The sequence below is a fragment of the Loxodonta africana genome, chromosome 15, assembly GCF_030014295.1.
Source record: "Loxodonta africana isolate mLoxAfr1 chromosome 15, mLoxAfr1.hap2, whole genome shotgun sequence".
Taxonomy (NCBI): domain Eukaryota; kingdom Metazoa; phylum Chordata; class Mammalia; order Proboscidea; family Elephantidae; genus Loxodonta; species Loxodonta africana.
Window position 1 is genome coordinate 16,777,043 of NC_087356.1, and position 18,230 is coordinate 16,795,272.

Sequence of the window (18,230 nt, forward strand, 5' to 3'; positions counted from 1 at the left end):
GCATTTCCACGGTAGTAGCTAAGTTCTAGTCAACCCATTCACATTCCAGCAACAGAATGGAAGGACAAGAAAAGACACACTCCCTCCCTTTGAGAAGACTTCCTGGAAGCTACACACAAGACTTGGCCAAAGCTTAGACACATGGCCAGAACTAGCAGAAAAGGAGGTTAGGAGGTCTTTGGCGGAGTGAAAATGGTTCAGCTAAAAATTGGGATTCTTATTACTAGAGAAGAAAGAGAGAATGGATATTGACAAGCGGTTAACAATCTCTGCCTCCAAACTGCTCCAAACATCCTAAAGTCTTCCTTCAACTGAAGATCCTCTAATCTAGTGCCTTAATTTTTCAGTTGTATAAATGAATCTAGTGCCTTAATTTTTCAGTTGTATAAATGAATCTAGTGCCTTAATTTTTTAGATGACTAAATAAATAAATCTAGTGCTTTAATGAATGAATCTAGTGCCTAATTTTGCAGAATGAATAAATAAAGAATCTAGTGCCATATTTTTCTGATGAATAAATGAATGGTGTTAAACCTAAGGTCATTAGTTCGAACTCATCAAGCTGCTCCAGGGGAGAAAAGGCCTGGAAATCTCCTCTTGTAAAGATTGTTGTTGTTGTTAGGTGCCATCAAGTCACCTTCAACTCATAGCGACCCTATGTACAAAAGAACGAAACACTGCCTGATCCTGTGCCATCCTCTTGATCGCTGTTGTGCTTGAGCCCATTGTTGCAGCCACTGTGTCGATCCATCTTGTTGAGGGTCTTCTTCTTCTTCGATGACCCTCAACTTTACCATGCATGATGTCCTCCAGGGACTGGTCCCTGCTGATAACATGTCCAAAGAATATGAGACAAAGTCTTGCCATACTGGCGTTTAATGAGCATTCTGGCTGTACTTCTTCCAAGACATATTTGTTCATTCTTCTGGAAGTCCATGGTATATTCAATATTCTCTGCCAACACCATAATTCAAAGGCATTAATTCTTCTTCAGACTTCCTTATTCATTGCCCAGCTTTAACATGCATGTGAGGCAATTGAAAATATGAAGGCTTGGGTCAGGTGCACCTTAGTCCTTAAAGTGATATCCTTGCTCTTCAACACTTTAAAGAGGTCTTTTGTAGTAGATTTGCTCAATGCAATGTGTCCTGTGATTTCTTGACTGCAGCTTCCATGGGCGTTGACTGTGGATCCAAGTAAAATGTATTGCTTTCTTGCATGTATGCTAAACATTTTAGCATATTTAAGTGACTGTTTCTGAAAGCTCTTTGAGGATAGGGACTGTATCTTTCATGTACTAATTACAGTATTTAATATAATTAACGCTGGTTTTCAATAATTATCAGCTAAGCAGACAATAAATAGGATCTTAAAATACTCTATATTGAAGGTTCTTTAATAAATTTTGTTAGCAGATAGTTAAAAAAAATCAGTTAAAAAAAAAGTAGCTTGAACTTGAGCTCACCAGCAGAACAATGTCAAGGTGTCCTAATTCTTTCATTCATTTAATAACAATTCTTACCTAGGTCTTTGCTTAGCTACTCAGTGCCTAAAATGAAAAAGAACTGACATCCAAGAAAAATATTTTCCCCAACGTGAAGATCTGTCTTATAAGAAACTCTTTGTCAGTCTCTTGAAATTTTTCACAACTTGAGGATGATTCCCTAGGGGTCTTACCCACTTCTTTAAGACACTCGTTATTTAAAATTGATTGCTTTTATGGTAATCTCTTTACAATAAAGTCTCTCTCTCTCTCTCTTTAGAGGAAAGGAAAAAGTAGTAAAAGAAACCAGGATGACCACATAAGAAAGTTTGGGAAATCTTGAAGAACAATAACAAATAGAGTTCAAAAACCTTCTGATCATCATGTGGATTGTTCCTGAAGGGCAACTTGGACTGAAGTAGTTTATGACCATTTCTACAAATTAGCCACTTAAAAAAACCCATACACTTAAAGTCTATTAATGATGCACAATATTTTCCTATATGTACATCACAATGGCTGCAGAGACTTAGTAAACCACTCAGGCACTCAGGAGGGACATCAGAGAATTCTAAGATGTACACAAAGAATCAACGTAATTATTATTGTTAAGTTAATGTTTTTAAACTTAGGATTATAGCAAAATAAGTGAAATCTATGCCCTTTTCTGTAAAATGCACAATGTTCTTATGGTATTAGATTACATTTTTCTTTGAAAATGGAAAGATACTGGATTCAAGCTTTCCATTTGTCTTCCCATCTCTTCTGATTCTTCAATTTCTGTCTTTGTTTCTCTTGTCTTTCCCATGTCTACCAAAACAAAAAACCCATTGCCGTCAAGTCGATTCCGACTCATAGTGACCCTATAGGACAGAGTAGAACTGTCCCATGGGGTTTCTAAGGAGCACCTGGTGGATTCACACTGCCAACCTGTTGGTTAGTAGTGGTAGTTCTTAACCACTATGCCACCAGGGTTTTCCTACCATGTCTACAGGTGTGCTCAGTTCTTACCCATCACCACCCTTGCCTTCTTTCCTCAAAGAATCCTTCCCTAGTCCTTGACGACTTTCATGCACCCTGCTCACCATGCTTACTTAGTAAGAATGAGAATGACCTTTGTTTCCACCCTGCTTACTTTCTTTGCATGTTAGCTTCCGTCTCTTTTTCAACCTACTTGTCCATAGCTCGTTGAGTACTCCCTCCTCCATCTCTGTCTCTCACTTTACTTACTCCTTAAATGTTGGGCTTTCCCAGAAATCTCATTCTTTGTCCTCTTTCTCTACACCTGAGGCCTGTGAACCACTTAAAATTGTAAGCAGATTTTTGTGTTTTGTGGTAGGGCATTTGTTCCCCCTTGGGAAAGTGCCTATAGCTTTCATATGTTCTCAAAAGTCCTTGGCTCTTTTAACAATATTAAGTACCCAGGTCCTACTAACACTTTCTTTAGGATATTTCGTTCTCTCCTTTGCCTTTGACAAACCTTTCTGTTTGCCCCCTCCCCCGCAAAAAACCCAAACCCGTTGCCATGGAGTCAATTCCAAATCATAGAGACCCTGTAGAATGAAAAGAACTGCCCCACAGGGTTTCCAAGGACCAGCTGGTGGATTCGAACTACCAACCTCTTGGTTAGCAGTCAGGCTCTTAACCACTGCACCATCAGGACCAGCCGCTCCCAAATCTAGCCATAGTTTTTACCAGGGGAAAACGAGACCAACAATGAAGAGGAGAAACCAAAATTAAAAAAAAAAAAGAAGATTGTGAACAAGAAGAAATTGTACCATGAATATTTTGTGTCTAGCTTAATGAATCCTGCTGAGGACCAGGCGACTGGATGTTGGGCGGGTGGCCTGGCAGGTTAATTACTTCAGCTTGTCATGAAAAAAGGGTGCGCAAAACCCTAGTTGCTAGCGGCAGAGGAGAGGGCGCACCCAATCCTAGGGTGGGACAGGAGAGAAAAACAAGGCAGCCGCACTACCCACTGCCGCAGCGAAGCCTGCTCCGGGCTCTGCGATCACAGACTGGAGCCAGAAACCCCGCCCGGCACCCTGCGACGCTCTTGACCGACGTCCCCGTTCTTCAATCACCTTCCAGATCACTATAAACACTGCTTATTCCTCCCGCCTAGCTCTTCCTTCTTCAAGCCAATCAGAGGAATGGGCGGGATCGTCCTTCGTGGGTTTCAATTTTTTTTTAAAAAAGAAGAGCAGACTGGGGGAGGTGCCTGCCAAGCGGGGGGTGGAGCCTCTGTGATGGGCACTCGGATTCACCAATGAGATGCCCCAGCAGCTCAAAGACCCGGCCGTCGGGGTGGGCGGGGCACGCGTGGGGCCCGGCCAATGGCAGCGGGGCGGACGCAGGTTGAGCCGCCGAGGGTAGGGTTAGTGTGAGAGGTGCGGCGGGGGAGGTAATGATGATGGTGGCGGAGGAGGAAGGCGGGGGAGGGGGTGCTGGGCGCTGAGCGGCGGAGGCGGCGGCGCTGGCAGGGTATTGTAGGGTGGGGGGCGGCTGCGGGGCGACTCTGTCAGGGAGGGGGCGGGCGTGAGGGGCGCCGTCCGCCGGAGGGGCTGCAGACCCCGGCTACCGCGAGCGCCGCGGCTGGCTCGGCTGTTCCATGTGGCTCCGGCGGGGATGGAGGACTCGGTGGCGGCGGCGGCGGCTGCTGCTGCGGCGGCGATGGAGGAGCGGCGCTGACGAGGGAACGGGGCCAGACTCTGCCCGACAGCGGGATTAGAGGTGTGAGGAGGAGGCGGGAGCGGACGTGCGGCGGGGCTGGGACTCGGGAACCGGGCTGGGGTCTGCTGGCATCGCCTGGGTGACAGGGACCGCGGGCGAGCCACCGCCTGCCTCCACTGGGGGGCAGGGATCTGGGCTTAGTGCAGGAGGAGACGAGGCTCCGGCGGGCTGTTCCCCTGAGGCTGGGAGAGGGAGGCACGGTCCCCGCTCGGTGCACTGGCCCCGCTGGTCACTGCTTCACGCCCAGGCAGGAGTTTCCATTTCCCTGCGGTTGGCAGCGAAGGTGCAGGAGCCCAAGTGGCCTGGAGTCGGGACACAGCCGTCCCTCTGCCTTCAGATTTCCCTCCACTCCTCATTCCCCATCCATTTCCCCTTCTGACTGAACAACAGCATTCCTCCTCGCTCCGTAATTTGTTCTAAGCACATATCCTGGGACTCAAGGCTATTAATTATCGGCTGAAAAACAAAGTTTATTTAAAAATACCCCCACTCCCTCTGACTGGCGGTGGACATTAAACAGCATCCCTTGACTTTCCCGCTCTGCTCGCCCCTCTGTGATGCTAGGAAGGGGAGATAGGGCCCTGACCTCCCTCTCTCGATTGTTGTTGATGCTAATTACCTGATGTGTTGCTCTGTGTCTCTGGTGTGACTTGTAATTTTTTCCTTAGCGTCTCGCATCCCTGATGTTACTGGCTTTTGAGGTTGGTGTTCTGTTTCATTGTTTGAAAAATATGCCAAGAGCCAACGTTGTCTGTGGCAGCGTTATCTAACATGGGTGGATAGTCATTTTGATGCTTCTTTCATTTTCTTTCTCTTTTTGTCTTCGTTTTGCTTTTCAGCCCTCCAGAATACAGGTCATATAGCCCATGAGGTGGAATGGTGATGTCTCCATGAGAGAACCTCCTCCCACTCATCCTGTCATGTATATCATACTGTTCTTGACTGGGCCATTCATCTAAGATGGGATTTACCCTGTGAAACAGGGAGAAGACTTATGGACCTTAAACATCATTTCAAGTTGTAGTTGAGTTTCTTCAAATTCGGACATACATGCAAAGCTCTTTTGCTTTGGACCCTCTGCTTTATTAAAGCTGCTGTGTTGCTAACCCAGAACTGCTTCAGTGTATTGACTGATCATCATGGCTTCAGTTTGGAAGAGACTGCAGCGAGTGGGAAAACATGCATCCAAGTTCCAGTTTGTGGCTTCCTACCAGGAGCTGATGGTGGAGTGTACTAAGAAATGGTAAGATGTGCCTGGGGACAGAGTTTTCTGAGCTGTGGCCTAAACTCTGCCTCTTCTGATAGCTGGTTTACCTTTCTGTAGCGTGCAAGTGTGTAGGAGCTGGGTGGGGTGGAGGTTATTCTAACAAGCACAGTGGTGTGTGCACTGTTGCTGCTGGACCATCCCTGTGGGTTTTAATTACTGCATTTTAGTATGGCTAAGAGGATTGTAACTGAGCACATTAAGTACAGTAGATTTGGTTGTTAGGCCTTTGGTCTTTAGTGTTACAGTAACTTTGGTTCTTCAATTTTAAGGTGACATGAGGAATGGCTATTGAAATATGAACATGTAGTGTTATAGAAATCTGCATTCTTGTGGGGTGATGGTAAGCTGTTTTAAAGGTTCTTGATTTTTAATTTTCTTTGCTTACGATAAAGAATTTCTCATTATTTGAATAGTGGAATGCCAATCCTTACAACCTTAGAAATTCTTTTGTTATATATATATATATATATATATATATATATATATATATATATTTTTTATCCTTAGTCAGGCAACTGTATTTTATTTTAATTGCCTTTTTTTAATGGGATACATTTCTTGGCTGGACTTAAGGAAGCAATTAGTAGTACTTGTCTATGATTTGCTTCTTTCCACTTGAGCAAAGTAAGTTTAAGGCCTTGTTTTCACTGCCGTGAATGGTAAGCAAGAAGAATTTTTATTTAGTGAGAGAAAAAAGTTAGTCTTAAGCAATTGTTCACTTGGGTTTTGATTCATTGCAGTGATTAAGCAATATTATTGCAAAATAAGTCCATTTCATTGTCCACAAGATCTGTAATAACCTCTCTTTTTAACATCCTTTTTATTAGATGAAAAAAATAGCTGCCTCTATTCTAGAACACTTATACCACGTATTGAATATTTATCTGGAAACTAGCCTCTAAATGCTTTTCTCTTGAACTGGTTAAAAACCAGACTAAAACCAAACCCAGTGCCGTCGAGTCGATTCCGACTCATAGCAACCCTATAGGACGGAGTTCAACTGCCCCATAGAGTTTCCAAGGAGCGCCTGGCGGATTCAAACTGCCGACCCTTTCGTTAGCAGCTGTAGCACTTAACCACTATGCTACCAGGGTTTCCTGAACTGCTTAGGAACATTATACGCAATTCAACAAATGCAAGCACCCATCACGTACTTTATACCAGGCACTTTGGATACAGAGTTGAAAATGGCATAGTCCCTCCCTGCCTTCAAGGAGTTCACAGTCCAGGGTGGAAGACACTCATGTAAATGAATTCACTGTGATCAGTGCAATAATAGAAATATGTACGATGTAGGGATTTGAATCTTTCTCTGCCACTTAATACTTGGGTATCCTTGGGGGCAGATTATTTAACTTCTCTCTGATCTAGCTTCTGTGTTCATAAAGGTAATAATGGTCCCACATCACAGGAAGGAGTATTATTAAAATGAAATCAGTTAATACATGTAAAATGCTTACAACAGTGTCAAGCACATAGTAAATTCCCAGTAAATTGTAGCCATTACTATATACAAAGTTGGAGATGAGAAAACAATCAACTTTGTAGGAGTTAGGGAGTGGGGTCTTGGGTTGACTTCCTGGGATCTGAGCTGGGTTTTGAAAAATTCATAGTTGTTTGCCAAGAAGCCAAGGGGTAAGAGTTGAAGGACATTCTCGACTGAAGCAACAAATTGTGCAAAAGCTTGGAAGCATTAAGTAGCATGGGGTGTGCTGGACTTCAAGTTGTGTAGTTTGATATTGATGGGACTTAAAAAAGTACAGGATGAGGGAAGTACAAGTTGGGCTAAGAGGTTTGAGAGGCAGGCAGGACTCAAATCATGGGAAGTTATGTGTTTTTATAAATGAATTAGACTTTGTTCTATGAATAATAGGGACAGAGTGAAGGGTTTGAGAGGAAGAGACATTAATTAGATTTGCATTTTGGAAAATCACTCGGATATTAGTATAAAGAAAGGATCATAGTGGACAGGGTGCCTGGAGGCAATGAGGTTAGTCTTGCAATAGGCATGGTGAAAAAAGTCTTGGATTAAGGCAGTGGCAGAGGGAATGGAGAGGGCAGACTGGCATAACACTCACGACACAAAATGGGTAGCACTTTGTGGTTGTTTCATTTGGGGGCCTGGAAAGGGTAAGGATGAGGGGAAGGGAAAGGTTTAGACTGACACTCAAATTTCTGACTTGGAAGACTAGGTTTATACTATTAACTAAGACAGGGAATGCATGAAGAACCTGATTAGAAGTGTTTCTACTATATTGAGTATCAACTTTAAGATAATTAAATTTAAATCTCTTTCAGAGAAGTAGAATGTACCAGGTGATTCTTCAGTCACAAAATCAGTTTCTTCTCCACAGTTTGCAGCATCCCTGGAATTTTTTTTTTCTTTGAGAAATGTGTACATTACTGTTCATGTGTCTCAAGTGAAAGGAAGATGAAAAATTAACTTGATTACAGTTGACTAGATGGCTTGATTGCTTTTAGGGATGCTGTTATGGTATGCCTATTAAATTAAATCTTCATGAGAGGATCTGGCCTTAACACCAAAAGCATTTGGATGTTCTCCTAGAATTTTTAGGTGTATAGTTCTAAACATTTTGAAATTGTTTTGCTCTCATTTAAGAATACACTTTAAAGCTAACAAGGTGACAGTATCCAAAGAATAACATTTGTTTGATGTACTAGAAATTTGTTTTAATGAATATTGCTTAGAATAAATAAATCCTGAAATAAAGCTAACATATCTTTTTACCGTATATAAAAATTTGTTGTAATGACTTTTAGTTAGTATTCCTTTCACTGTCTTTTGCTTAGAGTTCTTGTGATGTGTACTGATTAGGCCTAGTTTCTACTCTTCTATGCTATAGCTCTCTTTTCTTTTTCCTATTTATATGATCCCTGCTGGAAGTCTTAAATTGGATGGGCGTGCTGATTTAGAATCTACTTAAAGGGCATAGGAATAAAGATAGACTTGGGCACATAGTAAGAACTTTTTTTTTTTTTTTTTAAATTAACTGCTTTTACCTTTTAGATATTATTTTGGATGTATGGAAAAATAAAAGGAGAGGAAGGAAATTTAGAGATGCTAAAGGGAAACCCTGGTGGTGTAGTGGTTAAGTGCTATGGCTACTAACCAAATGGTCGGCAGTTCAAATCTGCCAGGCTCTCCTTGGAATCTCTATGGGGCAGTTCTGCTCTGCCCTATAGGGTCGCTATGAGTCGGAATCTACTCGAAGGCACTGGGTTCTGGGTGGAAATGAATAAAAGGAAAGTAGCATCAGTAATAACATCGAAGGAGGATTGCAGATGTTGAGAGGATAAGAAAGTGGATCTGGCATAAATTAGAGAAGAAGGAATAAATTTTGTTGGCATTGTGCCTCTGGAGGTTACCTGTATACATAGGTGCCATGCCTTTTAGCACTAGCTACTTAAAGTGTTTTCTGAGGATCTGGGGCATTGGCAAAGCCTGGAAGCCTGTTAGAATGGCAGACTTTCAGGTCCTACCTTGTTGTTGTTGTTGTATGCCATCAATTTATTCTGACTCATAGCGACCCTATAAGACAGGGTAGAACTGCCCCATAAGGTTTCCTAGGTTGTAATCTTTATGGGAGTAGGTCTCCAGGTCTTTTCTCCCGTGGAGCTGCTGGCGGGCTTTGAACTGCCAACCTTTTGGTTAGCAGCCAAGCACTTAACCATTGTACTACCAGGGCTCCTTAAGTCCTACGTTACTACCTACTACCCGTTGCCGTGGAGTCGATTCTGACTCAGCAGCTCTATAGGACAGGGTAGAACTATCCCATAGAGTTTCCAAGGAGTGCCTGGTGGATTTGAACTGCCCACCATTTGGTTAGCAGCCACAGCTCTTAACCACTACGCCACCAGGGTTTCCAGGTCCTACCTATACCTACCGAATCAGAATCTGCATTTTAGCAAGATCTGAATATAGATAGTAAAGTTTAAGAAGCATTATTTTAAAATAGTGTTTTCAACCTTACCAGGGGCCCATTTTTGACTACAGAATAAGCGTATTCAGTAAAATTTGTTTACTTCTGCATGAATCTGAAACTCAAAGGAATGAAGATGATAGATAGAATGGGATTCAGGAAAGACATTGTGTTGATAGAAGAGAATAATGAGAATCAAGTGTATTTCCAAGGGAGGAATGTGTTATTTCTATGACTGATGAGAGGAGAAACTTTTACTGTGTTTCCTTATCATGGCCGCAGGGTATGGGCCTGGACATGACAGATAACAGGATGAGCAGGATGCAGCTAGGGGTTTAAGGAGGCTGTCTTAGGCTGAGTTCTCTAGAGAAGGAAAAGTGGTGAAGCATATGTGTGTTTTGTGTGTGTGTGTGTGTATGTATGTATATGAAGAGAGTGAGAGAGAGATATTTAGATTTATCTCAAGGAAATGGCTCAAGTGGTTATAGGGGCTGGCAAGTCCCAAGTCAGGCACCAGGCTGGAGGCTTCTCCTGACTCACATAGCTGCAGGGGTTGATGAACCAAACATTGGCAGGCTGCTGGCTCACTGGCTGTGGAGGCTGATAGATCCAAGATTGGCGGGCAGTATGGCAGGCTGCTGGCTCAAGTCCCAAGAACCAGAGGTCAGATGATGACAAGCTGGATGCAAGATCCAGAGTGACCAAGAGCCAGCAAGCTTTGGCAGAACGTCCATATATATTGGATGCAGGCCACAAGCCTGAGGAAACTTATCTTAAAACCGATTGGCTTATCACATTACATCACATCATAGAGGTGTTTACATCATTACATAACTGCCAAACCATTGAGAATCAGGGCCCAGCCAAGTTGACACACAACCTTAAGCATCACAGCCCACCCCTGCTCAACTTGGCATCTGTACACATCTCCTTAAACCATACACGGTCTGTAAATAAAGACAATTATAAAGTCATACTTGCACCTAACATGATAGAACTAACATATATACAGCTGAAAATGCACTAGCCCCATTTACGTCTTATATCTTATAAGCGAAGGAAACAAAAATTTTTGATGCGCGCATACAAGGAAGGAATACTTGTAACAATTACAATCCACGTTTCTGTAACTGATCACGTAGCACTAACTGGTATTAAGAACTACCTTCTTCTACCACCCATTCTGTATTCCCTTTGCCCTCAGCAAGCACCTCAGCTGGTTGCGGTTTTTTGCCTGGTGGGGTGACCCACATCTTCATTCCTGAAGGGTCTGGGCCATTAATAGTCATGTTGGAATTGGGTCGCTGTAGTTTTCCACTGATTTTAATTACGGGGCATGCTCGTACTAAGACACCCCCTAAGGGGTCACCTGTATTCCAGACATGTTCTTCTTTATCTCCATTATGTAATATCAGCCCGATTTCCCCTTGGTAATCAGGATCTATCACACCAGCCAATACAATAATTCCCTTCTTTGCCTGTTGATCCATAGGCCGGGTGGCATCCTTAACTTCCAGTTTAATGTAGTCAGTATTGTGTTTCCTGGTGGGAGCATTCTTCCTTCTGGAACTGAGATCTCTAGATGTCATGGGGACAGGAAGCAAAAGTTTAGTGAGTGGTACTACTTTCATTTCTACCACTTAATTCCTGGATCCATGAATCCTGGCTTTGGGAGAAACAGCACCAGGTTATATTGGATCCTGGTTTAGGGCATATACAGCCTCCTGAAGAACATTGCCCCAACCCTGCAAGGTATTGCCACCTAGCTGGTGCCATACTTGCGTCTTTAGAAGGCCATTCCATTGTTCTGTCAAGCCAGCTGGTTCAGGATGATGGGGAGCGTGGTAAGACCAGTAAATTCCATGAAGGTAGGCTGTTACCACACTTCACTTGCTGTGAATCAAGTCGCTTGATCTGAGGCGATGCTGTGTGGGATACCATGACGGTAGATAAGGCATTCTACAAGTCCATGGATGGTAGTTTTGGCAGAAGGATTGCCTACAGGGAAGGCAAACCCGTATCCAGAGTAAGTGTCTGTTCCAGTAAGAACAAAATGCTGCCCTTTCCACAATAGAAGTGGTCCAGTGTAATTAACCTGCTAGTTGATCACCTTGAGGAATAGTGCCATATCGGGAAGTTGGTGTTGGTCGCTGTTGTTGGCAGATTGGGCACTTGGCAGTGGCTGTGATTAAGTTTTTCTTGGTGAGTAGGAGTCCATGTTGCTGAGGCCATGCATAACCTCCATCCCTGCCACCATGGCCACTTTGTTCATGAGCCCATTGGGCAATGACAGGAGTGGCTGGAGAAAGAGAATAACTGATTTCCACAGGACGCGTCATCCTATCCACTTTTTGTTAAAATTCTCCTCTACTGAGGTCACCCTTTGGTGAACATTCACATGAGACACAAATACCTTCACTTCTTTGGCCCATTCAGAGAGGTCTATCCACATACCTCTTCCCCATACCTCCTTGTCTCCAATTTCCAACCTTGTTCCTTCCAAATCTCTGACTATCCAGCCAAATCATTAGACACAGCCCATGAATCAGTATACAGTTGCACATCTGGCCATCTCTCCTTCCAAGCAAAGTGAACACCCAGCTGCACTGCTCAAATTTCTGCCCATTGGGAGGATTTCCCTTCACCACTGTCCTTCAGGGAGGTGCTGCTGCTGTCCACTTTTGAGTGGTACCTGCATATTGCATAGAACCATCTGTAAACCAGGCTTGAGTTTTCTCTTCCTTAGTCAACTGATCGTAAGGAACTCCCCATGAAGCCATAGGTGCAGACTGGGAGATGGCAGGTAATGTGACAGGAGTAGAGACCGTGGGCATTTGGATCACTTCCTCATGAAACTTGTGCCTTCAGGTCCTCCTTGGGCCCAATCTCGTATATACCACTTCCATTTAATGATGGAGTGCTGATGTGCACGTCTGACTTTATGGCTTTGTGGGTCAGACAACACCCAGTTCATGATGGGCAACTCAGGCCACATGGTGACTTCGTGGTCCATGGGTAAGCATTCAGTCTCCACTAAGGCCCAGTAACAAGCCAAATCCTAATGGTCTGCACTGCGATTCACCAGTAGGGGCCTGCCAAAGACTCCAAACAGCATCTTTATCTGCCACTGACACTTCAGGCACCACTGGATCAGCCGGATCGTATGGCCCAAGTGGCAGAGTGGCCTGCACGTCTGCTTGAACCTATTGCAGAGACTTCTCTTGTTCTGGGCCCCACTCAAAACTGGCAGCTTTTTAAAGAAGTTTCTGAATAAACCAAACACTTCAAATTCCACAGTAGCAGGGGTCAGGGTATGGGGACCATGGTTTCAGGGGACATCTAGGTCAATTGGCATAATAAAAACTATTAAGAAAACATTCTGCATCCCATTTTGGAGAATGGCATCTGGGGTCTTAAATGCTAGCAAGCGGCCATCTAAGATGCAACAATTGGTCTCAACTCACCTGGGGCAAAGGAGAATAAAGAACGCCAAGGACACAAGGTAAGTATGAGTCCAAGAGTCAGAACGGGCCACGTAAATCAAAGACTACATCAGCCTGAGACCAAAAGAACTAGATGGTGCCCAGCTATAACTGAAGACTGCCATGACAGGGGGCACAACAGAGAATCCTTGAAGGAGCAGGAGAGCAATGGATTGCAGACCCCAAATTCTAGTAAAAAGACCGGACTTAATGGTCTGACTGAGACCAAAGGGATCCTGGAGGTCATGGTCCCCAGACCTTCTGTTAGCCCAAGACTGGAACCATCCTTGAAGCCAACTCTCCAGACAAGAATTGGACTGGACTGCAAGACACTAAATGATACTGGTGAGGAGTGGGCTTCTTGCATCAAGTAGACACATGAGACTATCTGGGCAGCTCCTGTCTGGAGGGGAGATGTGAAGGCCGAGGGGGACAGAAGCTGGCTGAATGGACACGGAAACACAGGGTGAAGGGAAGGAGTGTGCTGTCTCGTTAGGAGGAGAGCAACTAGGAGTATATAGCAAGGTGTACATAAGGTTTTGTGTGAGAGACTGACTTGATATGTGAACTTTCACTTAAAATAAAAAGAAAAAAAAATTTATATACAAAGAAAAAAAAAACTGGCAGCTTTTTGAGTCACTTGATAAATAGGCCTGAGTAGCACACCCAAATGAGGTATATTTTGTCTCTTTTTTTAGTCATGGGAGGGGCTAGATGCAATAACTGATCCTTCACTTTAAAAGGAGTGTCACAACATGCCACACCACACAACTGGACCCCTAGAAATTTCACTGAAGTGGAAGGCACCTGAATTTTTGTTAGATTAATTTCTCACCCTCTAGCATGCAAATGGAAACGCTGGTGGCATAGTAGTTCAGAGCTTTGGCTGCCAACCAACCAAAAGGTCGGCATTTTGAATCCACCAGGCTCTCCTTGGAAACCGTACGGGCCAGTTATACTCTGTCCGATAGGGTCGCTATGAGTTGAAATCGACTTGATAGTAATGGGTTTAGTTTTTGGTTTTAGCACACAAATGTTATACCAGTAAGTCCAGAGTCACTGACAGTTCTTTCTTATTAGTCCCAATCAGTATAATGTCATCAATTTAATGGACCAGTGTGACATCTTGTGGAAGGGAAAGTGGATCAAGTTCCCTGCAAACTAAATTATGACGTAGAGCTGGAGAGTTGATATACCCCTGAGGTAGGACAGTGAAGGCGTATTGCTGACCTTGTCAGGTGAAGGCAGACTGCTTCTGGTGGTCCTTCAAAACCAGAATGGAAAAGAAGGCATTGGCCAGATCCATAGCCACATACCAGGTACCAGGAGATCTATTAATTTGCTCAAGCGGTGAAACCACATGGGAAACAGTGGCTGCAGTTGGAATCACCACCTGGTTAAGTTTATGGTAATCCACTATCGTTCTCCAAGATCTGTCTTTTTTTGGACAGATCATATAGGTGAGCTGAATGGGGAAGTAGTGGGAATCACCACCCCTGTATCCTTCATGTCCTTGATGGTGGCATAATCTCTGCAATTCCTCCAGGAATGCAGTATCGCTTTTGGTTTACTCTTTTCCTAGGTAGGGGCAGTTCTAATGGCTTCCACTGGGCTTTTCCTACTGTAATAACCCTTATTCCATTTGTCAGGGATCCAATGTAGGGGTTCTGCCAGTTGCTGAGTATATCTATTCCAATTATGCATTCTGGAACTGGGGAAATCACTACAGGATGGGTTTGAGGACACACTGTGAGACAGATCTGAGCTAAAACTCTGTTAATAACCTGATTTCTATACAACCCCACTTTGACTGGTGGGCCACACTGACAATTTGGGTCTGTTGGAGTTAGTGTCAGTTTGGAGTAATCCCTAAAAAAGTATGATTATTTCCTTTTCCCCACTGAACAGTCACTCTCATAAAAGGCTGTAGATCCCTTTGGGGAACGCAACCCTGGTGGCGTAGTGGTTAAGAGCTACAGCTGCTAACCAAAAGGTCAGCAGTTCAACTCTACCAGGCGCTCCATGGAAACCATGTGGGCCAGTTCTACTCTGTCCTGTAGGGTTGCTATGAGTTGGAATTGACTGGACTACAATGGGTTTGGTTTGGCTTTTTTTTGGCAGGGGGGACAAAGATTGACAGTATAAATTTTTGGCAGTGTAGTGAAGTCCATCCTCCAGGGAACCCTGGCCTCCCCTTCTTTCAAGATGTTGAGGGTCTGTAAACTGACTCAAGTCTGGAAATTAATTGAGGGACGGTAACTCTGTTCTGGTGTTTTGAGTTAGACTGCTGTTCAGTTCACCTAGAATTCTTCCACTTGTACAGATCAAGTAAATATTTAGTAAATCTCCCATCTGTTTCACTCCTAGGGAGACCATGACTAAGTAGCCAATGCCATAAGTCCATATGAGTCAGACTATTCTGATTATAGCTTTGACTCCACTGTCCATTATGGTAACCACACCTACCTTATCTTTGTTGGTTAAGTGCTGCCATTTGGCCCCTACCACCATGGGGGTCCAATCAGCCCCATTGTTGTTAGGTGTCTTAATTCAGTTAGGGCAGTTCCCCTGTCAAATCTGATTTACATAAAACAGCAGTCATAGCAGTCTTCAAGGATGCTGGAGCTCCCTTCACAAATTTGTTCCTCACCATTGTGGTAATAGGTATGTCCTCTGTGTACTCCATATGTGGGTCTGTGGGTCTAACCTGATAAATCCACTCTTAACGTGCCATTTCCCTAAGCCTTTGGATACCTTCTACAGTATACCAAGGCAGGTCTGGTACTTCAACTTGATTTAGTATAAAAAAAAAAAAACTAATGCCATATAGGCTGCCATATAATCCATGCTTCAGTGAACCAACCAAATATAGTATTAGATCCTTTCTTAACCTCTAGAGCTGAAAAAATGGAATGAAGAATCTATGCTTAGTGGGCCCATGTCAATAAATGCAGACTTATCCAACTTTATGCTCCTTGCACCTTTATCCCATACCTTCAATAGCCATTCGTATGCATATTCCTCAGGTTTCTGTTTGTACGTATTAGAAAAGCCAAGCAGTTCTTTTGGAGTGTAGCATACCTTCTCCTTGGTCACGCTTTGTACTTCACTTTTGGAACTTGCTGGGACTTATGTGTAGTTAGAGAGATTTATTTCACATGGTTGTAGAGGCTGGCAAGGCCCAAGTCCGTGGGTCAGCCGTCAGGCTGGAGGCTTCTCCTGATTCATGTAGCTACCAGGGCTGATGAATCCAATATTGGCAGGTAAGACGGCAGGCTGCTGGCTCACAGGCTGTGGAGGCTGAGGAATCCCAAGATCGGCAGGCAGTATGGCAGGTCACCCACCCAAGTCCCAAGAACTGGGGGTCAGATGATGATGAGCTGGTTGCAGGATCCAGAGTGAGCAAAAGCCAGTGAGCTTTGCCAAATGTCCATGTATATTGGATGCAGTCCACACCCCCAAGGAAATTCCTGTTACAACTAGTTGGCTGATAACATCAGATTATGTCTTGGAGGTAATTACATCATTACATAACTGCTAAATTTCATCATTACATAACTGCCAAACTACATCATTATCTAACTGCTAAACTACTGAGAATCATGGCCCAGCCAAGTTGCCACACAACCTTAACCATCACAGAGGCCACCTTTTTTAAGATGTAGGCCATGAACAAACTCACAGTACCTCACACTTGATTGAAGGATGAATTCTATAGATTAGAGGGTTTGAAGTATTTGCTGTCTCAAACTTCTGTTTTCCTCTTAATGGATGTTTCCTCTGTCCTGGCTGATGCTGGTTGTATTTTCTTAGTTCAACAGGGCCCACTTCCTGACTCTTTCATGGTGTTGTGGTTCTAGAACTTAGTTTGGGGACAAAAACCAGAATGACTTTTATTCATCTTAGGGAATGACAGTACTCTGTGAGGTTTTATTCCTCATCACTCCTTGATGGCCACATAAAGGGTTGGAACAAATTTGGAGGTGATAGTTTATGCTCCCTACTGTCATTGTTAAAGGAGCTCTGGTGGTGCAGTGGTTAAGTGCTCGGCTGCTAACCAAAACGTCTGCAGTTTGAACTCACCAGCCGCTGCGCAGGAGAAAGATGTGACATTCTGCTTCTATAAAGATTACAGCATTGAAAACTCTACTCTGTCCTATAGGGTCGCTATGAGTCAAATTCTACTCAATGGCAGTGGATTGATAGACTCTCACTATTGCCACTAGGCCATTTAATTATTAATCTCACTTAACTGATGTAGCTGTTGCCAGGCAGTGAGACTGGTCGCTGGAGCTGAGCTGTGAGAGAAAGAGACTGTGCCACTATTTCTCTCTTGATTTATTTTCTACCGTGTTCTTTTATCATCTCCAGGCCTTTCGATTTCTGAGAAGCCTTGTTCAGTACATAAGCTCTCAATGCCTATAGCGGTGTTGAAGAGGACTACTTGAAAGTTGGCTAGTTGTGGTTATGATAATTTAACTAGGTTGTGGAATTAAATTCTGGTAGAAGCTCCCTAATGTATGAAATAAACCATTATGTATGAGTGTTATTATAATCTATGTGTCTGTGTTTACATTATGTACATATAGGAAGATATTTTATATATGCGTTTATATTTCTTCCATTTAATTCTTAGTTATGTTCGGAGGACTAAAAGTATTTGAAATGTTATAATTTTTCCCCAAAAGGCATAAATTTATGCCAGTTTCTGATTTTTTTAAAAGTCACACAGAAATTCCTTTTTCATTTTTTAAAATACAATTTTAATTGTGATTTATTTTTAAAATAGATAATATAATCACATAGTTCATAAGTCTTAGGGTACAAAAAGGTGTATATATCCCTGAAAATAAGTCCTCATTTTGTCCATTATTCAACACACCTTTGCAAACCTGAGGGTTAGAAAAGTCAACATATCTCTTTCCAATTTGTGATCCTGGCCTATTAGATAAAATATAAGCTCCTAATCTGATGTTCCAGGCTTTCTGTAACTGATCGCAATTTAACTTTCCAGTCGAACATGAGAAGGCTACATACACTTCAGAATGTTAGCTTGATTTTATGAAGGCCAAGTTGCGTTAACAAGTATTCATTTCAGATCCACTTCTTTGGGTGGCCTAAGCAAGCCTTTCTCTGTTGACCATCTAATGGAGTGAAGTAGAAGTATATGAGCCTTGGTTTAAAGAACCTAGTTTTGAAATAAATAAAAGGAAAAAAAGTAATTAATTAGCAATAAGCTTGGTGTGTTTTAGGAGCATCTAGAAGCCCAGTGTGTCTGGAGCACAGTGAACAAGGGGTTAAGTGGTAAGAGATGAGGTCTGAGA

General features: G+C 43.2%; 1 protein-coding gene across 7 annotated transcripts in view; it reads left to right on the forward strand.

The window, feature by feature from the left end:
- Nucleotides 1-3,866: 3,866 nt before the first annotated feature.
- EHBP1 (EH domain binding protein 1) overlaps nucleotides 3,867-18,230 on the forward strand; it is a 350,719-nt gene continuing 336,355 nt past the window's right edge. For 4 of the 7 annotated variants that reach the window (XM_064268640.1, XM_064268637.1, XM_064268642.1 and 1 more), the window contains exons 1-2: nucleotides 4,092-4,216; nucleotides 5,056-5,459. In XM_064268640.1, the coding sequence (XP_064124710.1) occupies nucleotides 5,356-5,459 (104 nt within the window). In that variant the 5' untranslated portion in view covers nucleotides 4,092-4,216; nucleotides 5,056-5,355. Of the gene's footprint in view, nucleotides 3,888-4,090; nucleotides 4,217-4,291; nucleotides 5,460-18,230 lie in introns of those variants that run through there. The other 3 variants (XM_064268639.1, XM_064268644.1, XM_064268638.1) reach the window with 3 other exon arrangements.